The sequence below is a fragment of the Trachypithecus francoisi genome, unplaced genomic scaffold (genome assembly GCF_009764315.1).
Source record: "Trachypithecus francoisi isolate TF-2019V2 unplaced genomic scaffold, Tfra_2.0 Lachesis_group20, whole genome shotgun sequence".
NCBI classification, from domain to species: Eukaryota; Metazoa; Chordata; class Mammalia; order Primates; family Cercopithecidae; genus Trachypithecus; species Trachypithecus francoisi.
In genome coordinates this window covers 25,329,359-25,352,267 of record NW_022681466.1, presented here as the reverse complement: position 1 = coordinate 25,352,267, position 22,909 = coordinate 25,329,359, and the positions used below count along the sequence as shown (strand labels likewise).

General features: G+C 46.2%; 2 protein-coding genes across 3 annotated transcripts in view; one reads left to right on the top strand and one right to left on the bottom strand.

Moving 5' to 3' along the window:
• The first annotated feature begins 2,449 nt into the window (after window positions 1-2,449).
• Window positions 2,450-17,406, top strand: ANKRD40 (ankyrin repeat domain 40). Its single transcript, XM_033183512.1, has 5 exons — window positions 2,450-2,851; window positions 9,953-10,101; window positions 10,800-11,285; window positions 13,523-13,704; window positions 14,493-17,406. The coding sequence occupies exons 1-5, from the start codon at window positions 2,718-2,720 to the stop codon at window positions 14,637-14,639; spliced, it is 1,098 nt and encodes a 365-aa protein (XP_033039403.1). The 5' UTR covers window positions 2,450-2,717; the 3' UTR covers window positions 14,640-17,406.
• Window positions 17,407-18,861: 1,455 nt separating this feature from the next.
• ABCC3 (ATP binding cassette subfamily C member 3) overlaps window positions 18,862-22,909 on the bottom strand; it is a 57,346-nt gene continuing 53,298 nt past the window's right edge. Inside the window, exons 30-31 of one of the 2 annotated variants that reach the window (XM_033183499.1) lie at window positions 22,593-22,787; window positions 18,862-19,470 (exon numbers count right to left, since the gene is read on the bottom strand). In XM_033183499.1, the coding sequence (XP_033039390.1) occupies window positions 19,362-19,470; window positions 22,593-22,787 (304 nt within the window). In that variant the 3' untranslated portion in view covers window positions 18,862-19,361. Of the gene's footprint in view, window positions 19,471-22,592; window positions 22,788-22,909 lie in introns of those variants that run through there. The other variant, XR_004430660.1, reaches the window with a different exon arrangement.

Below are 22,909 nucleotides of genomic sequence, written 5' to 3'. Positions count from 1 at the left end.
ATCACACCACCATCTAATCAGCCAGAAACCCGAACATTATCCTTGTTTCTTGACCACCACTGCCCTCCCATTCTGCCAGGTTAAGTTTCCCTAACGTAAACCTTGTTGTAACCCACCTATGATCCAATGAATGTTTAAGATGTCTAGGCTTTGCACATATCCATTCATTCAATCCATACAACAATCCTGCAAGGTGGGTGCTACTATTATTCGTATTTCGCAGGTGCAGAATTTGAGGCACGGGAAAGTTGAGTAACTCATCCAAGATTATATGAGTGGCAAAGCTGGCATACAAACCCAGGCAGTCAGGCGTCTGTCTCCATGCTCACTACCATTGTGCCGAGTTGTTTCTATTGTAATGCATAGCACATTCTATTGTTCGCCTTGTCTCCCCTGATAAACTTTTCTTGGAAGTCACGGACTCTGATTCATTTGCAGCAGCATCCTCAGTGACTAGAACAGTGCCTGGCAAACAGTACATGCTTAATACAGTTCAGTGAGTTAGGTAGTTCCCTAGAGACAAGACAGAGTAGACATAAATGGAAGTAGTAATAGAACAGCCAGCAGGTTACATTCAGTTATATCCAGAATCAGAAGTTTTATTTGTGGATAAAAAAAAATTTTTTTTTTAATTTGAAGATAATAAACAGAAGACTGAAATCAGAGTAAGTAGAGGTTGAGTTTAAGAAGATCTACTAATATTCATGGATACAGCAGTTATGTAGGGTACATGCTATAATCCTTTTAAGGAAGGGACATTTGACAAACTCTCATAAAGAGAACTCATAGTCTTTGGGGCGCAGTCACGAACAATTTTTTAAACTGCATTAATAAGAAAAAACAACAACAACCAAAAAAAAAAAAAAAAAAACAGGCCAGGCGCGGTGGCTCCTACCTGTAATTCCAGCACTTTGGGAGGCCGAGGCTGATGGATCACATGAAGTCAGGAGCTCGAGACCAATCTGGCCAACATGGTGAAACCCCATCTCTATTAAAAATACAAAAATTAGCCGAGCATGGTGGCACAGGCCTGTAATCCCAGCTGCTCGGGAGGCTGAGGCAGGAGAATCGCATGAACCTGGACGTAGAGGTTGCAGTGAGCCGAGATCGCGCCACTGCACTCCAGCCTGGGCAACAGAGTGAGACTCTGTCTCAGAAACAAACAAACAAACAAAAACAACAAGCCACTACCTACACCCATGTCACTCAAATTGTGTTGAAGGACTCCATTCCAGTGCCATGCACATCACTTTCAGATGGAGTATCATGCTGAACGTTAGAATTAAAGTTTAAATTGTGGGAACAAATGAAAATGTAAGCTCAAGCAGGGTTACAATTTGCCATGGGGGTCAATTTCAGTGTGCAGTCAGTTTATATTCAGCACCACCTGGAGTGCACTGCATACTGTGTAAATTACTGTATCATACTAAACAAACAGACATGGTTTTTCTTAAACTGTAGCAAGAAAAATGCTTGCTGTGCAGATCCTAGCAGTCCCAAGAGACGGAAATGAAAACTCCATGCCTAAATTTATCCCTTCCTATTTCATCTCTCCCTGTTCAGGCCTTCCTCCCTTCCTCCCCAGGGCTATTTCCTTAATCCTGACCCCATCTGCAAAGTTCCATCCTGTGCCACATTGGAGGATCTCTTTGGGGCACCTGGGCTCAGCAAAACAATATTTCCTTTTTCTCCCACTGGATATAAGACAGTGCCAACGGAGGCTCTGAGCCTCATTAGATAGATCGGGCAAGATGTCAAGCAAAATGCTGTTTACATGTACACCACAGCTCTTCCCAGAGCACTTGGAATCAGGACCAGGACACCTCCAAAGCCTCTTTAATGTTTTTCCTTTCTTTTCTCCTTATATGGCCTTCATGAAGAGTAACTAATTACAATCTGTAAGCAGTAATTACAGTTCATAAACTGTGAGCACAATATAAATATTTTTCCTGAAAGCCAGGTTAGAAGAAATCCTGTCTAAAATGAGATGTAAAACAACAACAGTTGAATTACAGATTCTAACTGAATTGTCCCCAAGCACTGTCAAAAAGAAGGGTGTAATCTATCTCTGTAATAATGGGCGTATTATAGTAGGATCGTTTTCAGCCCATTTCCCTATCCTGCTGGGCAAGATACGGAAAAGGAGCCAACCAAACTGGGGGAAAATAAACAACAAAAAAACCCCAAATCCCAACAAAAAGAACCCACCAATTATTTTGGATGCCTGGTAAACAGCCTGCACCAGAGGATAAGGCTTTTCTGGCTCTCAACTATGCTTTTTTCTCTTTTCATGTGCCTTGTCCTCCTCCCTTGAAACTGCGGGGTGGGGAGGTCTAAAAATAGTCAATGAATCATGGCAGATAATATTGTGCAGTAGTTACATAAACAGCCAGCCTGGGCGCCGGATCCCCGGGTCGGAACGGAAAATATCTGGGTCAGGGTTGTCACACTGAATAGGGTCCCCCGGAGCCGGCCTTCGGGAGGCGCGGCCGGGGAGGAGGCCTGGGCCTGCGGGCCAGGAGCAGCAGGGGCGGCCTGCGGGAGGGAGCGGAAATCCCGGGACGGGCGAGGGCAGCGGCGCGAACAGGGCGGGCGAGCTCCACGCTCCCTCCCCATGGCCGGGAGCGGGCCGCGGCGACGGCGGCGGCGCTGACAGGCCCCGGGCGGGGCGGGGCGGGGCAGGCGGGCCTGGGCGGGGGCCTGGGGCTGAGGGGAAGATGAACGCCCTCCTAGAGCAGAAGGAGCAGCAGGAGAGGCTGCGGGAGGCCGCGGCCTTAGGGGACATTCGGGAGGTGCAGAAACTGGTGGAGAGCGGGGTGGATGTGAACTCCCAAAATGAGGTCAACGGCTGGTAAGTGGGGAGCGGGGGAGGCCTAGGGTCAGGGCAGCCGGTCCGAGGCGTGGGGCAGTCAGTCGTGACGTGGGCCCAGCGCTGTCCCTGGACGCCGGGGCTACGGCGAGGCCTGCCACCTCGGGCCTCCGAGATTGTGCCCTCTTGAGGCCAGCCCTGGCCCCCATGCCTCGTGCGGTCAGGAGCGCGTCCTGCCCAAATCCAGGCCCACGTGGTCCACTCGGGGCAGCGCCCACTGGGACTCTGGTGCCCTACACCCTTCCCCCCCGCCCCCGGCTCACTTGGTCAGAGCGGTGCTGGAGGCTGTGATTCTCAGCGACTAAGCGTTGGAGCTCACCCCAATTCGAGTGTTGAGTTAATTTGCCGTAGGTGCTTCTGGAGGACAACACATCTTGCAGAGCTAAAAGCATAAGCAACTGATCAAATACGAATTTTATAAACTAGCATGATTTCCTTAGCCAAGACCAGGAGAAAAAAAAAAACAACACACATTTGCATCACCATTCTGCTTCTCTTTTGTTTCACTGCAACTGAATTGCGGCTGCTGCCTACAGTTGCCTGTTTGAAGGAAGACTCATTTGTTTATCCTACCCAGTGTTTTCTTTCTTTTTTTTTTTTTCGAGACAGGACTTGCCCTGTCGCACAGGTTGGAGTGCAGTGGCACGGTCTCGGCTCACTGCAACTTCTACCTCCCCTGCTCAGGTGACACTCCTGCCACAGCCTCCCAAGTAGCTGGGAATACAGGCGGGCACCACCGCACCCGGCAAATTTTGTGTGTGTGTGTGTGTGTGTGTGTGTGTGTGTGTGTGGTATTTTTAGTAGAGATGGGCCTAGGTTGGTCTCAAACTCCAGGCCTCAAGTGATCCACCTGCCTCGGCCTCCCAAAGTGCTGGGATTACAGATGTGAGCCTACCGTACCCGGCCTGTTTTCTTATTACAATTTCAAATACAGAATGTCATCCAAGACTTTAGATGTCTGCCTGCAGATTGAATTCGTCCCAATTAAATAAGGAGTCTTATCTTAAGATGTTGCTGCTTGGCCGGGCGCGGTGGCTCAAGCCTGTAATCCCAGCACTTTGGGAGGCCGAGACGGGTGGATCACGAGGTCAGGAGATTGAGACCATCCTGGTCTACACGGTGAAACCCCGTCTCTACTAAAAAATACAAAAAACTAGCCAGGTGAGGTGGCGGGCGCCTGTAGTCCCAGCTACTCGGGAGGCTGAGGCAGGAGAATGGCGTAAACCCAGGAGGCGGAGCTTGCAGTGAGCCGAGATCGCGCCACTGCACTCCAGCCTGGCGACAGAGCTAGACTCCGTCTCAAAAAAAAAAAAAAAAAAAAAAAAAAAAGATGTTGCTGGTGGTCAAAACTTAAAGTTACTGAATGTGGCATTATTCCGCCCTCTGTATTTAAAATTTAAAATTTTGATTCAGGTAATGCTTAGCCAGACTATTTTGCTAGCTTACAGTTGAAGTGAGTTGCACTTTGGGAGGCTGAGGTGGGCAGATCAGGAGGTCAGGAGATCAAGACCATCCTGGCCAACATGGTGAAACCCCGTCTCTACTAAAAGTGCAGAAATTAGCTGGGTGTGGTGGTGCGCGCCTGTAGTCTCAGCTACTTGGGAAGCTGAGGCAGGAGAATCACTTGAACCTGGGAGATGTAGGTTGCAGTGAGCTGAGATCGCACCATTATACTCCAGCCTGGGCGACAGAGTAAGACTCCACCTCAACAACAACAAAAAAGTGAGTTTACATTTTTTTTTTTTTAAGTGGAATCATCCATATTGGAACTGAAAGGGGCAATGGAGAGAGGATCAACCCCAGAGAATAACTTGCCCTAGGCCACATAACTATTAATGTACCAGAACCATGGTTTCCAGACTGCCTCAAAAGTCTATCTACCTGGGCCTGGTGTGGTGGCTCACGCCTGTAATCCCAGCACTTTGGGAGGCCGAGGTGGGCAGATCACGAGGTCAGGAGTTTGAGACCATTCTGGCCAACATGGTGAAACCCCGTCTCTACTAAAACTACAAAAATTATCTGGGGGTGGCGGCACGTGCCTGTAATCCCAGCTACTTGGGATGCTGCGGCAGGAGAATCACTTGAACCAGGGAGTCAGAGTTTGCAGTGAGCCTAGATCACACCACTGCACTCCAGCCTGGCGACAGAATGAGACTTTGTCTCAAAAAAAAAAAAAATCTGTCTACCTTGCAGGACCTGGTGGCTCACGCCTATAATCCCAGCACTTTGGGAGGCCAAGGCAGGAGGATCACTGGAGCCCATAAGTTTGAGACCAGCCTGGGCAACATAGCGAGACCCCAGTCTCAAAAAAAAAAAATTGTCTACCTAATTTCCCTAAAGAAAGCAGCCTGGATAGCTGACCAGAAAGCCAGGAAACAGAGGATACTCCCTTTTTGTTCTGTTTTGTTTACAGGTGTTTGCAAACTTGCTGTTGTGTAGGCACCTTTTCTGAGCGTTGCTCTGGTTCAAAGCTGTGAATTACCGTTTTGGCCCTGGGAGGCGGTGTTGTGTAGAAGGAGCCTGGTCTTTCCTGCAGGGTCTTCTCCATTCCTGCCTAGACGGGACTTTAACCGTTGCTTCATTTTCTACTTGTTCCAGAAGAGTATTGTGAGCCCTTAATGAGATGAAGCATAAAATAAATAGATAACATTTATTGAACTTGCTTTATAGCACAGATAGGGTTCTTTTTTTTTTTTTTTTTGGAGACGGAGTCTTGAACTCTCACCCAGGCTGGAGTGCAGTGGCGCCATCTCAGCTCACTGCAAGCTCCACCTCCTGGGTTCATGCCATTCTCCTGCCTTAGCCTCCCAAGTAGCTGGGACTACAGTCATCTGCCACCACGCTCTGCTAATTTTTTGTATTTTTAGTAGAGATGGGTTTTCACCGTGTTAGCCAGGATGTTCTCCATCTCCTGACCTTGTGATCAGCCCACCTCAGCCTGCCAAAGTGCTGGGATTACAGGCATGAGCCCCTGCGCCCGGCCAGCACAGATGGGGTTCTGAGTGTTTTACGTGTGTTAGCTTGTTCACGACTACCTGGGGACATAGTTACTGTTCTCTCCATTTACAGATGAAGAAACTGAGGCCCAGAAAGAGTAAGTCATTTCCTCACTTTGCGCAGTGCCCCTTCCCAAGGTCATGGGATTGACAGTAACTAGTGGAGCCAGAAAACGAACCTGGTATCTGATTCCAGACCTACTCTCCTAAACACAATGTCTGCCCCATAGTAGGTGTTTAGTAAAGTGAATCTGAGGTAGCCTGAAGAGGCTTCTTATAGGTTTTGTGTTGTTTTTTTTTTGAGATAGAGATTCACTCTTGTCACCCAGGCTGGAGTGCAATGCATGATTTCGGCTCACTGTACCCTCCGCCTCCCGGGTTCAAGCATTCTCCTGCCTCATCCTCTCGAGTAATTGGGATTACAGGTGTGTGCCACCACGCCTGGCTAATTTTTTGTATTTTTAGTGGAAATGGGGTTTCACCATGTTAGCCAAGCTGGTCTCGAACTCCTGACCTCAGGTGATCCGCCTGCCTCGGCTTCCCAAAGTGCTGGGATTATAGGTGTGAGCCACCGCGCCCATCCTCTTGTAGATTTAATTGGAGGAATTGTCTAATAGGCTTGTCAAATTCAACATATCCAAGATTGAATTCCAAGTCTTGCCTCATGCCTCTACCACCTCAAGCCTGCTGCTCTGAGTCCTCAGCCTCTCAGGGGTGCTCAGGCCAGAACACTTGACACCCTGCTTGCCTCCTGTCTTTCACAGCTGACATCCAGTCAGCCAATTCTACGAGCTTCACCTTCAGATACAGTCAGAATCTGACTACTCACTAACCCTACCACTACACCTCTGTACACCATTGTTTCTCTCGCCTAGATTATTGCAATAGCTTCCTAGCTAGTGTCCTTGCTCCTCAGCTTATATTAAACAGTCTGCTTAATTAATACAGTGGTCAGAGGGATCCTGACTTAAAACACAAGTCAGATCATTTCACTCTTCTCAAAAATGGCTCCTATCTCACTCAGTAAAAGCCTACAGGGTCCTACAATTTCTACTGCCTGTCCCCACATCTTCCCTCCTTACCTCTGTGCTAATCTCATGGGATTTGCCCTTCTGCTTACCTTTTTCCCCTGGCCTCCTTGCTTTCCCTGGAATACCAGACAGTCCTGATTCAAGATCTTTGCGTTTTGTCGTCCCACTCTCTTAAATGCTTTCCCTCTAGATATCACATGGTTTGCTTCCTCACCGCCTTCAGATTTTAGTTTAGATGTCACCTTCTTGGCAAGGCTTTTCCTGGGCCCTCAATTTAAAGTTGCACAACCTCTGGCATTCCCTAATGCCTTTCCCCGCTTTACTATTGCTGTCACACTTCATCACCACCTAGCGTACTGCATGCTTTGCTCATGTATTTGCTGATGTCTGTTTCCTCTTCTGTAAAATGGGGGGAATGTTGACAATAGTATTACCTCATGGGTGTAGAGGATTAAATAAGTTAATACATGTAATGCCTTTAGAACAATGTCCAACATGTGAAGCGTTACACCTGTGTTAGCTATTGTTGTTATTTTCTTATTATGAAGCAATGTGCTGGGTAATGGAATATAAGGTTACCCTCAAAAAACGTACTCTCTCGCATTGCCAAGCAGAATGGTGACTGCTTTCAATTCTTAGTTGATCAGTAACCACAATTTCAGCGCCAGTGAGTGATGCCCGGTTGATGAATGACACCCAATGCCTCAGGTCTGAAATAGTTTTCGACACTAATAAGATATTCTGACTGCAAATATAAAGCTTAAGGAGTTGAAGTTCAAAGATAGAGTAATCTATCAATTAGATTGATCACTCGTCATTCCGCCACATCAGTTGTAATTCAAGTGTCATGCATACCCCTTGGTTTTAAGGACCAAGGATAATGCTTCATGAAGAACTTGAAAATATTACCTGGCTACAGGGACTCTGAGTTATGGTTGCCCAGAGCCACACAACTCTGGACTGTAAATGATGATGACTAAGGCACAGGGCTGTGGGGGCCATGCTGTGTTGACTTAACACTGCTTTACATGGGTGGTAGTTTAGCAAGTTGGTTTGTCCCAGAGTCTCTCAGACCCACTGGTAGTAAATTACCTCCTTTACGCTCAAGCTTGCCATGAACAAGTGATCTACTACTAGCAAGTGAGCATTTTTTTTCCAAAAGGGAGCATCTTTTTCTCATCATGCTTCATTCGAGGGCTCACTTATCATTATAATTGTTCACTTTTTAAGCCTGTGCCACAGACATCCACACACAAACACACTCAAGGCTGCAGTTTGCCCAGAATCAAGGATAGATTAGATCCTTCTACTCCAAGCAAGGTCCACCTTATCCTTAGTTTACTCATTCGGTACTTTTTTTTTTTTGAGACAGAGTCTTGCTGTGTTGCCCAGGCTGGAGTGCAGTGGCGCAGTCTTGGCTCACTGCAGCATCTGCCTTCTGGGTTCAAGCAGTTCTCCTGCCTCAGCCTCCCCAGTAGCTGGGATTACAGACGTGCACCATCACGCTAATTTTTGGATTTTTAGTAGAGACGGGGTTTCACCCTGTTGGGCAGGCTGGTGTCAAACTCCTGACCTCAAGTGATCCACCTGCCTTGGCCTCCCTAAGTGCTGGGATTACAGGTGTGAGCCACCATGCCTAGCCCATTCAGTAAATATTAATTAAGCGTGTATATGTGCCAAGCAAACACTTCCTTGCCTTCAGGGAGCTTGATCAAGACTCTTCTCTCCCAAACTTAACAAGACTCTTACTTTTCCCAAATTAGCAATAATTTTGTCATTGCATCGTGAAATACACCTTAAAGGAACCTGGATAATCTAATTCTAATGAGCCATAATGTAGAATGTCACTCTGAGACATCAGTGGAATTGCTCCCAGCCAGCCAGATATGCTAACTTTCTGTGAGTTACTAATGCTAAGCCCAGGGCAAATCAGCTTTTTCCTAGAACCATATAAACTTTCCAGATAATTATACTTCCCAGGTTAGTGAACTAACCTTCACTATTGAACATTTGTTCCAACCTTCATTTCTGTATTTGGCTGTAAGAGCTCTGAAGATATTTATCTCAGTTCAATTAGAGAGTTGGTGAAAGAAGACATTTCAAAACACAGGCGCAAGAAGTATTTTCCTTCCATAATATACATTCAGCTTTGGCACCTAGGGATGGATTTAGTTGCTCTGAATCTTTCATTTCTGTTAAGATGGAGTTTTGCCTGCATGCTAATTATGTTTCTGTACAGTATGAAAATAGTAGCCTTTCAGAGTGTGCGGAATTGCTTCCTCTGTGTACAATATTGAGTGATTAGTTTTACTTAAATGAGTCTGATATGTTAGAAGAGCCTGTTCTTGAAGAATTTTGGTTGCTGATATATATTTTTTAAGTACCTCAGGAATTAAAGTATATGTGCAATGCCTTATGTTTACGCAGATGAGGATATGTTTGTAGCCTTCTGGAGAGAACTAAAGAAGCCAACTTTTTAAAAATGGAAATTTGGAAATCCTTTGTGTGTGTGTTAAGGAAAGAAAAGTAAGAAGGAAAAAGAAAGTGAGCAACTGGGATTCAGACAAGAATATCTGCTGTCATAATAATAATTTAAGTGACAGAGCAAGCTGCTGATAGGAGATGGTTATTAGCCTGATAATATTGAATCTTCAGGTGGCATATGAAGTGAGTTTCCATAGTCCCTGAAAAGGAATATAGCAATATAAAAATATGTTTCAGAGACTGAGATGATCTAATGAGCGATACTGATAGTGTACACGCCACGTTACCATTGGAGTTAGCCAGCCAGTGAGCTTACCTCCTGGAGGCTATTGAAATTAAAACTCCTAGGTTAAGTTAGTTTTTCTCAGGAACCAGAAATGAGATTTAAAAACAAAATTTAAGCATATTAAATATTTTGATCATCTTCTTTGTGAAAAGTTGAGATTACCAGCCCGGTTACCTGGTTCTAGCTGAACTCTAACAGGCTTGTATATACATTATTTACTAATGTTTAGAATCTGAAATCCCAAATCACCTCTTCTCTTTTTCAATCATTCTTTTCTTTGGGACAGGACTTGTTTACACTGGGCATGTAAACGAAACCATGGTCAGGTGGTTTCTTACCTGTTAAAATCAGGAGCTGACAAAGAAATTCTTACCACAAAAGGAGAAATGCCAGTCCAGTTAACATCAAGGAGAGAAATCAGGAAGATTATGGGAGGTGAGTCTGTGTTTGGGGGGAACTTTTGATTTCATTAGACTCATTGAAGACTTGTGGTATTATTGGCTACATTCTTAATGCTGGTCAAACAACTGTTCTATTTTTTTTCTTTCTTTCTTTTTTTTTTTTTTTTTTTTGAGACAGAGTTTAGCTTTTGTTGCCCAGGCTGGAGTGCAGTGGCATGATGTCAGCTCACCACAACCTCTGCCTCCCAGCTTCAAGCGATTCTCCTGCCTCAGCCTCCCGAGTAGCTAGGATTACAGGCATGTGCCATCATGTCCAGCTAATTTTGTATTTTTAGTAGAGACGGGGTTTCACCATGTTGGTCAGGCTGATCTCAAACTCCCAACCTCAGGTGATCCACCCACCTCGGCCTCCCAAGGTGCTGGGATTGCAGGTGTGAGACACTGCTCCCAGCAACTGTTCTATTTCTGAAAGCAAATTACTATGCCAAGATAGTAATTCCAGGTTGTTTCTGGGGAGGTCAGCATTGTAAGGTTTTATTTTTTTATTTGTAAAATTTAAGATAATGATGAACATGGTAATCATAAACCTAATGAAATATTCTTTTTTCTTCTGACCTGCAGAGGCAATAAGCACTGACTAATGTCACATACCAAAAGACACCACTTCCAAAAGACACCTTTTTTTGGTAATTTTGAAAGGACTGTGATCTGTTCTGTTTTCTTCTTTTTAAGTGGAAGAAGACGATGATGATGATGACAATCTCCCCCAGCTGAAGAAGGAGTCAGAACTGCCCTTTGTTCCCAACTATTTGGCCAACCCAGCCTTCCCTTTTATCTACACACCCACAGCAGAGGATTCAGCCCAGATGCAGAATGGGGGCCCCTCCACACCCCCTGCATCACCCCCTGCAGATGGCTCACTTCCATTGCTTACCCCTGGGGAACCTCCCCTGTTAGGGGCCTTTCCCCAGGACCACACCTCTTTGGCACTAGTTCAGAATGGTGATGTGTCGGCCCCCTCTGCCATACTCAGAACACCAGAAAGCACAAAACCGGGTCCTGTTTGTCAGCCACCAGTGAGTCAGAGCCGCTCCCTGTTTTCTTCTGTCCCGTCCAAGCCACCAGTGTCTCTGGAGCCTCAAAATGGGGCATATGCAGGACCAGCGCCAGCATTCCAGCCATTTTTCTTCACTGGAGCATTTCCATTTAATATGCAAGGTAACCCCTCATCAGCAAACAGCCTCTGCAACAGGGGAGTTGGTGTCCCGGGAGGTGGGATTTAATGAGGTATTTTGGGTATAATTACAAACTTACAGAAATGTTACATGACTAGTATAAGGAACTCCCTTTACTCAAATTCACAAATTGTTTACCTTTTGCCCTTTTACCCTGATACCCTTCAGTATTCTTTCCATTATATTTTTCCTAAGAACAAGGATATTCTCTTTTTTTTTTTTTGAGATGTAGTTTCCCCTGTCACCCAGGCTGGAGTGCAGTGGTGTGATCTTGGCTCACTGCAACCTCCACCTCCCAGATTCAAGCAATTCTTCTGCCTCAGCCTCCCAAGTAGCTGGGATTACAGGAGCATATCACCACGCCTGGCTAATTTTTTTTTTTTTTTTTTTAGTAGAGATGGGGTTTCACCATATTGGCCAGGCTGGTCTCAAACTCCTGACCTTAAGTGATTCGCCTGCCTCAGCCTCCCAAAGTGCTGGGATTATAGGTGTGAATCACCGCACCCAGCCAGGTATTCTCTTATGTAACTACAGTACAAATGACCAAATTTGAGAAATGTAATCTTGAGGTAATGCTGTTCTGTAATCCATAGTCCATGTTTTAATTTTGTCAATTGTCTCAACCAATTCTATCATCTGTTATACGTACTATCTGTACTATTACAGAAATAGTACTATTGATACCTATCTGGACTCTCTGTACTCCTCTGCTCACTGTGCCCTGCTCAGGATCATGTGTTGCATGTAGTTATCATGTCGTTTTAGTTTCCTTTAATCTGGAATCTTTACCCTTTATCATTTTTGATCTTGATCTTTTTGAAGAGTCCAGGCCAATTATTTTTGTGGGATATTATTTTCAATCATTCTTTCTCTACTTATTAGTTGGTATTTTACTGTAAAGAAGGGCTTTCCCTTCTCCTTCATTAATATCAGTATTGACACATATATCTTTATTTTATTCAGTGGGTTATAATCTGTTACTATCAATTTTCAATTATTCAAGTTATCCAGATTTGGCCAGTGGGAGCCCCTTCAAGCTGGTTCTTATATCCCTTGCAGGTGTCTTCATTGTTCTTGGAGCACTGCCTTACTTTCTGGTGCAGCAAGATGTTCCAGGCTCATAGCATAACTTTCCCCCTCCCACCCTGGAATCAGTCATTTCTCCAAGAAGCCCTGGTTCTTGTTGGTGGAGAATGGTATTTAGGACACACAGCAAATTTGCCTCCCACTTGGGCCCACCAAGAATGGTATTTAGACACCAGGATGTGGGCACTAGGTGTCCTCATTGCTACAGGTATATCATTTCTTCTAGGCCCGCTGAGAGGACATAGCCAGGAAAGATATCCATATTTCTCTATCAGTGTATATCTTTTTGAGAATATTAAAAACCACAAGTTCATCCTGAGTCTTCCAAATCCAGTCAAATACCATAGGGTACAGCTAGTCTTACTTTTCCTTTTTTCCTAGAAGTAACTCTCTCACTTCCTGTTTTTGAGGAGTTACTACTATAGGTGCTAACAGTGACCTGGGGTGCCACAAGGGATTCATATACAGGGAACAAAGCAGAACAAAGCAGGGTGCTTGTCTTGGGCTGTCTTGGCAGCCAGGTTCAGAATAAAGGAGCAGATTGCTTAGTTCCACGACCTATGAATAATAAGACCCCTTCCTCATGAAGGTGCCACATTCACATCAAGTTATACTTTAGCTTTTATTAGTAGCTTGTCATTTGGCTCTTTTACTGTCTTTTTTGCAAGGAGTTTCATATTTTACAAATACCTTTAGGTCCATAATTGTTCAATCTTTTTAGGGTAACTCACATCTCACATCCTGCCCATGCCTTCTTTCCAACCTTCTTCCCCCTTCCCCTGTTCATGTATAGTTTGATACCCAAACCTGTTCTTAAGACTTTGCCTCCTTAGCTCCAATGGCAGAAGTAAATTATCCTTCTACATAGCTGGAATGGCTTCCCCTGCCTTGCTCTTCCTTTGTGAACCATAGCCTAAAAGTATGGACAACAATGCAGGAAACTGCTCCAGCAGAGCCAGAACTGGGCCTGAGCAAACCTTGCTGGTTACACTTGGTTTTCCCACCAAACAGGTCTGTTAATCATGTACAGAGCTTTGGCATGATTAAGTATAACCATCTTCTGGAAAAGATCTTAAATAACAGGGGCTGTGCTGTGCCAGAACTATTCATTAACATTTCTCCTTTTTTTTCTAGAGCTGGTACTCAAGGTGAGAATTCAGAACCCATCTCTTCGAGAAAATGATTTCATTGAAATTGAACTGGACCGACAGGAGCTCACCTACCAAGAGTTGCTCAGAGTGTGTTGCTGTGAGCTGGGTGTTAATCCAGATCAAGTGGAGAAGATCAGAAAGTTACCCAACACTCTGTTAAGAAAGGTAAGAAAAGTCTGTTAAGCATGAATGGCTGCTTTTTGCATTTGAAAAATACCTAGCTCCCTCCTTGGTTATATGAGTTAGTTGAGGGAATAAACAGAGAATAGAAAAGGAACAAAGAATGATTTTCCACTGGCTTTTTTTTTTTTTTTTTTTTTGGCAAGTCAAGTGAAGCAGTGGAGTGGAGAAGGAACAAAGACATCTGTAACTGGTGTTTGGCCAGTTACATTCTTACAAACTAGCTGGAAACACCATTGCATTCAGATCAGCCAACAGTGGCATTTTTGGAAGTTGATACCAGAGATAATTTTCTGAATTATCATTCACGTGTTCCTATTCTTGGTTTCTTTAGTGATCTGTAAGGATTAACTTAGTGCACTACTAGATGTGCCTTCTGTTTTACAAGTGAAGAACCAAGTTCAGTTACAGAGCAAATCCATATAGATGCATGTGTGGTCCTTCATACATCTCTGGGTTTTTGAACATCAGGTTTCTGGCTTCTCAGGGCACCCGGGAAACTGATCTGTGTGTTGCCTCTCCCTTCGCATAGCCTCTCCCTTCGCAGTGTGTGCTCATGCTGTCGCAGCTGCTGAGCTTTTTTTAAGGGCTTCCACTTTGCAACCCAATCAGCCTGGGGCCTTAGTTGCACTATCACTGACTTAGCCTGCCACAAGGATTTTTTTTTTTCTTCTAGGTTTTGAAATGAGACAAGATACTGGTATCAATACAGTACACCAAACATATGGAGACAAGTGGCTCTTGTTAATCTGTTTAACATATTTTTGTTTTAGGACAAGGATGTTGCTCGACTCCAAGATTTCCAGGAGCTGGAACTGGTTCTGATGATAAGTGAAAATAATTTTCTGTTCAGAAATGCTGCATCCACACTGACTGAAAGGCCTTGTTATAACAGGAGAGCTTCAAAACTGACTTACTAATGCAGCAGGGACTTTTATCACTGAGTATTATGACAGTGTGCGTCACCTCTGGGCCAAGGACAAGCCATTGATCTAAATGCCTTGGATGCCCGGGAGGGCCTCTGGTGCCACTGCGTAGTATGTACTAACATCATTCTGCCAAGGTAGGAAGCCCCTGACCCCCAAGCAGCGGTGCCACTCTTCCAAGCCTCTTGGTGCACAATAAACCTATTGCTTGAAGCTTTGAACAGCTGAGAAGTGGTCTGGAGAGGCAGAAGCTGAAGGTTCTATATCCAGTGTGTTTTATGTTCAGAATGTAAGAGAGTTGTCTAAGCAGAAGCTGAGAGAGAGCGGAGCCTATTTCTAGCCACTCCTGTTGACAGTGCACCTGAAGGGCCAGGATGTGTTTTTCTTGGTGTTGCATGCTCACAACTCTCCTGACATTGGGAACTTATGAGGGAGGAAGACTGGGGAAAGCACAGATACTGGACAGATGGATTCTAGTGTGACTTGTGACTGTGAGGGTTCCTATAACATATTTATAAATATTACTCAGGTTAAAAGTATTTAAGAATACAGTTACCTAATTGTAAATATGCTGTTAACCAAAAGAGCTTTCCCTCCCTCACTTTTTCCTTTGTAAACACTCATGACTGCTTCTCTATTTCTCGAGTCATCTCTGCATTAACTCCCCTTCGTGGTCACTAGAGGGCTCTCTGATGCCTTCTAAAAGAGCAACTGCTTTTTTACAATGCCCCCCACCCCCACCCCTCCCATAGAGACAGGGTCTCACTATGTGGCCCAGGCTGGTCTCAAACTTCTGGCCTCAAGTGATCCTCCCGTCCTTGGCCTCCCAAAGTGCTGGGATTACAGGTGTGAGCCACTGCACCCAGCCCACTTTTTTTACTCTGAAGTGATTCCAGTCATCTGTGTGTGTAACTGCATCCTATGAGAAGAGCACAAATATTGCTGTTCCATGTTCTCCACTTTCATTTTCCACTACAAATGAAAAGCAATTTTTGAGACTGAATCTGTTGCTATTTTAAAGGTTATTGTGGGAAACTGAGCTAAAGGAGTTAGCATCTTTATTTTTGTATCAAAGATAAAGGTTATTTTGAAACTATTAGGATTTTTACACAATTCTGAAATCTGTTGCTTTTGTAAACAAATGGTTTGATCTTAGTGATCCCCTTACTACTACCACCAATTCACTTCACAAAGTCAATTATGAGTTGACCAGACTTTGTTCTGAAAAACAGAAACAAAACACCTGATTAAACTCTTGAGTATGGCATAGGAATTTTTTAAAAGAATGCATTCAAGGATTCTTTTCCTTTCCTTCAGTGTCATTAATGTTAAAAGAGCAGCCACTGTTTTGTTGAAACAAACAGCTAAACTTCAGAAATAAGAACTAGCACACTTAGACAAACAGGAGAGCAGGGGTTTGAAGCCAGCTATCGAAGAGCATCCCTGCTGTCTTAAGAAGCTTTTTCCCCATAGTGCCTATAGTTTCCAAAGAAACTCAACTTCCTAACTGTGTTAACTTAATTTTATTAGAACACTACAGTTGAGTGAGAACGTGCAGAAGATGTCAACGGAAGAGAATGTTGTGCTAAGATAATGGCCTCCTGCTGCTGCCTAAATGCTGAAATGAGGTTGAGATGTTTTTCAAGGCTAACTTCACGGAATCACTCTGTTTAGTGACTTAATTGTATCCCACCAATTACTGCTGGTGACTTACTCACCCTTGTACAGTGTTTGCATAGCAGAGTGAAGTTTACTTATTACCCTCTTTCTCTTCAGTGCTTTAAAGAAGAAACCTTCCTTGTGTGTGTTTTTTTGGTTGTTTTTTTTTTTTTTTGAGACGGAGTCTCGCTTTGTTGCCCAGGCTGAAGTGCAGTGGCATAATCTCAGCTTGTTGAAACCTCCGCCTCCCGGGTTCAAGCGATTCTCCTGCCTCAGCCTCCCAAGTAGCTGGGATTGCAAGCATGTGCCACCATGCCTGGCTAATTTCTGTATTTTAGTAGAGACAAGGTTTCACCATGTTGGCCAGGCCAGTCTCGAACTCCTGGCCTCAAGTGATCCACCTGCCTTGGCCTCCCAAAGTGCTCTGATTACAGGTGTGAGCCACGGCGCCCAGCCTCTCCCTTGTGTTTCAACCAATCGGAAGTGAATTTAACTAGATGTAGTAACCTTTTTTTTCTTTGCTTCTAAAAAAGTTACAGTTTACTGATAAAGTCTGGTTCTATTCTAGATGAAATAAATTCAATATTAATTCATGTCTAAGTTACTTGGGTTAAAACACTTTCAGCCACCCAGATTAATTAAAGTGGAGCAGTGAAGGCCCCTGGCTGGGAGATGGCCTCCAGAGGAGCAGCTGCAGGGCATGTTCTAGGCTTAGCGACAGAGGCAAGCAAGGAACTGGTGTCTCTGGTGAGAGGTGGGTTTGATGTGTCTCTGCCCTATGCTGGTCTCTCTTCTCCTTTATAAAATCCTCTGTGGTCAACTGACTCCTGCGTATCGCAGTAGAATAAGACTGCACAGTTGCTGGTAGGTGAGTTTAAAGTCTTAATCTATGCATTCAGAGAAATATTTTTATATGCTTTGTGTAATTTATAACAAGGATTTTTTTTTAGCTTTGTTAACTGTGAATTCACCCCTCCTCCTCCACTGCATATTTAAAGCATGTGTTCACAGTGTGTAAACATTCACTGAAGATTTTTTCTTTGTGCATTGCTGACTGTTCAAACATAACAAGTATTATTAAAATTAAATATTAACTGACCGATCCTATACGCCTTCGTTTTGGCTTCCTAAACAGCACTATAGTTCTAATCATAGGGGGTTCAAATTGTTGGACAGTCCCAGAGACCAGACGCTCTGGAGGAAGATTAGAAGGGCCCTCTCTCCACCTGAGCCTCCTCCACATCCCGCTCATACCCTGTCAGTAGCACCTGGGGACGGATATTTTGTGCGGTGTCTTTCCTTCCAGTTCACAGCAGTCGGCTTCATTTCCCTGGAGCAGCTGAGCCAGTTAGATGGAGGTCATCCCCTATTAACCACATTTTTTGATTATCCTATTTACTTTACCCAACTGAGCCTCTCCTTTGGGTTGTCAGCACCTGTCAGGGCCTCGAGCTCAGAAGCAAATCCCAAGACAGGAGAGGAAACACAGCCTTACACTTCCAGATCTTCAGCTGAGAATGATGCTGAATGAGTCTGCTTTTCTGTTGGTTCAGGCCAGCTAGCACCTCACAAAGCAGATGTCAAGCCAAATTGGCCTAATAAATCAGAGAGCATAGCAGAGACCTTTTCTTAGCACCAAGGAGAGGCAGAATAATTTGGGCATTTGTGCTTTCATACTTGCTTTATCACAAGGATGGAAGTCATCTTCCATGTACTCATAAACATCCTGGGCAGAAACAGCCTGCCAAAAAAATGCGATTAACCTTTAACAAATGGTCCTGCAGTACAAGCTGACCCAGAGCATATAGAAAAAACCAATCAGGATCCACCTCCATCTGTATCTACTGCAAACCATTTAGGATTGGGGAGAAAACCACCATCACCCACACCCACTCACATCATACCAAGACAAAGTTAGAGGAAATGAGAGCGAGGCAGGAGACCAGAACACTTAGGAACAAGGAGAAGAGATCCATTCCAAATAGAAGGCCTGTGCCAGGCGGACTCTGACCTGCAGAAAAGGAACTCTTTGTTGGCTTGCTCAAGAAAACAAATTTAATTCACCCCTCACATCTTGTCTGCCAACCTGGGGCAGGAGGTGGCCTCTCAGCTTCTTTGTGCTCACACATTCAGCTTTGGCTGGATTGAGGAAAATGAATGACTTGGAGGCCTCACTGGTTATAGGAACTGTCTGGAACAGACTTCAAAATAAGCAAGGAAGTAAAGCATCATGCACTTCTTAGTCCCTAGAGAAACAGGCATAGAGGGCTGAGGGATGACATGAACGTGGAGGTGTTCAGAGCAGCTTTCCCAAGAGGCCCCAGGTCAGATTTCAGGGCCTTTCTCACCTTTTACAATATCTGCACAGCAGAGCAGGAACTACTGGCAATTACCCAGGGAATTTTGGCTGTGAAGGCAATATTTGCAGCCAAGAGCTCTTGGGTCTGAAGTTCAGGTAACTACAACCATGTACATGTGTAGAAAATCTTCCTCTTGGCCTCCTGCAAAGATCCTAATCCCCAAACCTTGTGAACAAGCACAAAAAGACTAGTGTGTATATATTGTTGACCATGTCGTTTTATTCATCAGTACTCCATTTTTAATGGATTCAGGCAGCACCCCAGAGGACAGGACGGAATTCCGAGGGGTGGCCTGGCCCAGCCACAGTCTTCTATTCCAGGAGGTAAAAGCTTTTTATTAAAAAACAGAAACTAAACTTTAGAAAATATGAAAAATCAGAGGGAGAACAGAGGTCATTTCATGAAATCGTTATTTGAAAACAGTGTAGTGTGCAAATAATACTCGGTTGGGAATCAGGAGACTGGGGACTAGTCTGACTGTCTCAAACTAGCTGTGACCTTAGGCATGTCATTTACCTCTTAGGGCTCATTTCCTCATCTAAAGCATTCAGCACAGTTACTCTGTGAGGCTTTACAGGTGCAAAATCTTAAGATGCCCCCAATGTTTGCCATCAAGTCCATTCTGTGGACATATTTGGTGTCATTTCCTTCCTGATGAAAACCAGGAAAGGCCAGGAGGAAATCCCAGGAATATGTTTTAGGCAAGTCCAGCATCTCTGGCCATCCCGTAGAAGATGCCTCTAGCTGCAATGAGGTTGGCTGGAGAATCAAATTCTGCTACTACTCCTTTGTCCAGGACCAGGACCCTAGTCCAAAAAGAGAGAAGTGGTCAGGTTTCCATCAGCCCTGACCTGGTCACATCGTCTAATCCTGCTCTTCTGGGTACTTGCTCAGGCCCACAGTGACATGCCAACCCACCCAGCACAGCCGCCGCACCACATGTGCATGCTTGCAAGGCCGGTTATTTTAGCCATTCTGTTAGTTCTGGCAAGTGAAGCGGTTTCTGGGATCAAACACCAGGTCCTATTCATCTCTGCTAGTTGGGGCTCTCAAAACCTTCCCTAATGAGCCCTTCCCCTTGCCGGGGTCACAGGACTTCAGCAGGCTGTGCTCAGGGAGCCACGGGCCTGTGCGCTGGGATCTGTGCACATCCATCTGCTTTGTGTCGGCTCAGAAAAGCACACAGCAGGAAACCAGCTGCAGCGAGGCTGACACTGGAATCTGGGCCTTGGGCTGCAAATCTGGCGGCGGCAGCGGCGGCGGCGGCTGCTGCTGCTGCTGCTGGTGCTGCTGCTGCTGCTGCTCGGTGGGTCTCCAGCTCACACACAAATAGCCAGGCCTGGGCCCCGGGTTAGAATCTCCCACCGACCACTCACTGGGTGCACCTGGTACAAGGCCAGTGGGCTGGCTCCACCAGGGTACGGCAGGAGGGGAAAGGGCTCTCCCCAGCCTGCAGAAGTGCTCGTCTATGGGAGGGGGCTGACTGCATTCTGATTCTCAGCCTACTGGGCTCTCCCACATGTGTCCTGAGAAGGACTGTGTCTGTGACATCACTGCCTGGCCCCTGCCCCCCAATCCCAACCCCAATCCAAAATCAAGGTCTTCAGTGGCTTTTGACTGCTGTTGGATAAGGACTGAATGCTCTTCCATGGTCCTCAAAGTGCAGCACAGTGCGGCCTGTTCTCCATCGCTGTCTTGGTTCTACTGCCTCCCTCCCATGCACTCCAGCCTCCCGTACCCTCCTGCCTTGGGGCATGTGTTGTATCCTTTGCCTGCAGTCTTCAGCTCGCTCCCTGCCTTGTTGCCCCACCTCCATCCTCCAACTCTTACTCATTCTTTCAGGCCTGGCTGGTGCATCCCTTCCTTAGAGGAGAAAGTGCACTGGCCACCCTGTGTGGATAGCCTTTTTCTGGCCTGCACACACAGGCCTTTGCTTCCTTCCTGTGGGCACTATTTACATGTCATTATTTGATTAATTTCTGCCTGTTCCACTAGAATGAATGAACTCGCAACCTCCAAGGTCGATCCAAGCTCCCCACCCTAGGGCTGCTGGTGAATGAAACAGTTTTGGTTAGGCCTGGGAACAGGTCCTCTCAGCCCAGCCCTGTCCCTCCTCCAAACCCAGGGCTCAGCACCTCCTGCCCACCCTCCCTCCTTCCAGTGGGGTCCTAAATGGGAGTAGCGGGTAAGGGTAGGAGAGGGATGGAACAGAGGGTAGCATCAGGCATTCTCAGCTTGGCTCCCAAGACACTGCTGGCTACATGGGGGCACTTCCAAGAGAGACAAGATCTGGCCCATTGCCCTGTCCATGGCACCCTCCCCACCCCACCATCCTGCAAGTGTTTCTTGAGTAAATGAAGGCCTGTTGGGGTATTCCCACTATACTCCTTCAAAAGAAACTTGTCTGAGCCTCCTGCCTCCTCCTCCCTTCTAGTTTCTAGGGAGCGCAGCCTGCCAGGCCAGGGCCAGTTCACTCCCGTGAGGCTTCTGAGTCACCCAGCCCTGTCTCCTCAACCTCCAGCCCCACACCTTGACATCTGACACAATGACGGAGTGGTCTGCCTCTCCAAGGAAGCCACAAGCTTCTGAGGGCATGGCCCCTTCCCTCATCCTTGGAGGGCCTAGTGCAAGAATTAGAGCAAGGGGCTGGGGAGGACACTGTCATTTCTCAGGATCACCTGCAGTTTAAATACCTTTCATTGACTTTTTCTCTTTTTTTTTGAGACAGAGTCTGGCTCTGCACCCAGGCTAGAGTGCAGTGGCATAAACCCTGCCTCCTGGGTTCAAGTGATTCTCCTGCCTCAGCCTCCCGAGCAGCTGGGACTACAGGTCCCTGCCACGATGTGAGGCTAATGTTTGTAGTTTTAGTAGAGATGGGGTTTCACCATGTTGGCCAGGCTGGTCTCGAACTTCTGACCGCAAATGATCCGCCTGCCTCGGCCTCCCAAAGTGCTGGGTTTACAGGTGTGAGCCACTGTGCCCAGCCCTCATTGACTACGACAATCCCACGAAGCATCATTTTCATTTGAAACAGTCTCAGAAAGGTTTTGCAAATTGCCCAGGGTCACACAGCAGCCTGGGACTCTGAACCCTCTGGCTCAGACACAGTGCTCTCCCCACAAGGCTCAGCTCCTCATGGTGCTGTCAGGGTCCAGCTGCTACCTGAGCTGCTGCTTATCTGCGACCAGAGTGGCTGTGAGACACTGATGAGGTGAGGGACATGCAGACACTCTGCCAGCAGGTTTCTCAGGAAGTGATGAGACTCAGCATGAAGCCTCCAGTTCCGTTTACATCGCCTCATGGAGGAGGCAGGATGCAAGTGGCCTGCGCACAAATACAGTGCCTGTGGAGTCCCGTGTGCTCTTCCCCGTGTGTTAGAAAATGTTATTGTTGGTGCTGGGCATGGTGACTCACACCTGTAATCCCAGCACTTTGGGAAGCCGAGGCAAGTGGATCACTTGCGGTCAGCAGTTTGAGACCAGCCTGGCCAACATGGTGAAACCGTCTCTACTAAAAATACAGAAATTAGCCGGCTGTGGTGGTGCGTGCCTGAGGTTGCAGTGAGCCACTGCACTCCAGCCTAGGCAAAAATACAAAAATTAGCCGGCTGTGGTGGTGCGTGCCTGAGGTTGCAGTGAGCCACTGCACTCCAGCCTAGGCAATAGAGCAAAACTCTGTCTCAAAAAAAAAAAAAAAGAAGAAGAAGAAGAAAAATAAATGAAAATGTCATTGTATACCCCGCCCCTGAGCCCAGGCCACCCTACTCTGGTCTGCCCCTTATCTAGATCTCGGGAAACTCTGCTCTGCCCACCATGCCCTAGCAATCCCAGGAACATTCCCTTGTTCGATAATCCTAATCTGACCTACCCACTCCTGATGCCCCAGGTGGCCCCACCAGTTCCCCATTGCTCGGGTTTCCATGTCCCACCTGGTGTAGTCCATGATAGTGTTAAGCCGGTGTGCAATGGTCAAGATAGTGCAGGTATCAAACTGGGTGCGGATGGTAGCCTGGATGAGGTTGTCAGTCTCGAAGTCGATGGCAGCTGTGGCCTCGTCTAAAACCAGGATGCGGCTCTTGCGGAGCAGGGCTCGGGCCAGGCACACGAGCTGCCTCTGGCCCACGCTGGGAGTGGAGAAGGTAGACATTTCCAGCTGGGGGCCTCCCACCTGCCTCCAGGCCTCATTCCCAGACCTGTTTCACTCCTCAGCAGCCCAGGACTGGTTTTCTGTTTGACTTTTCCCATT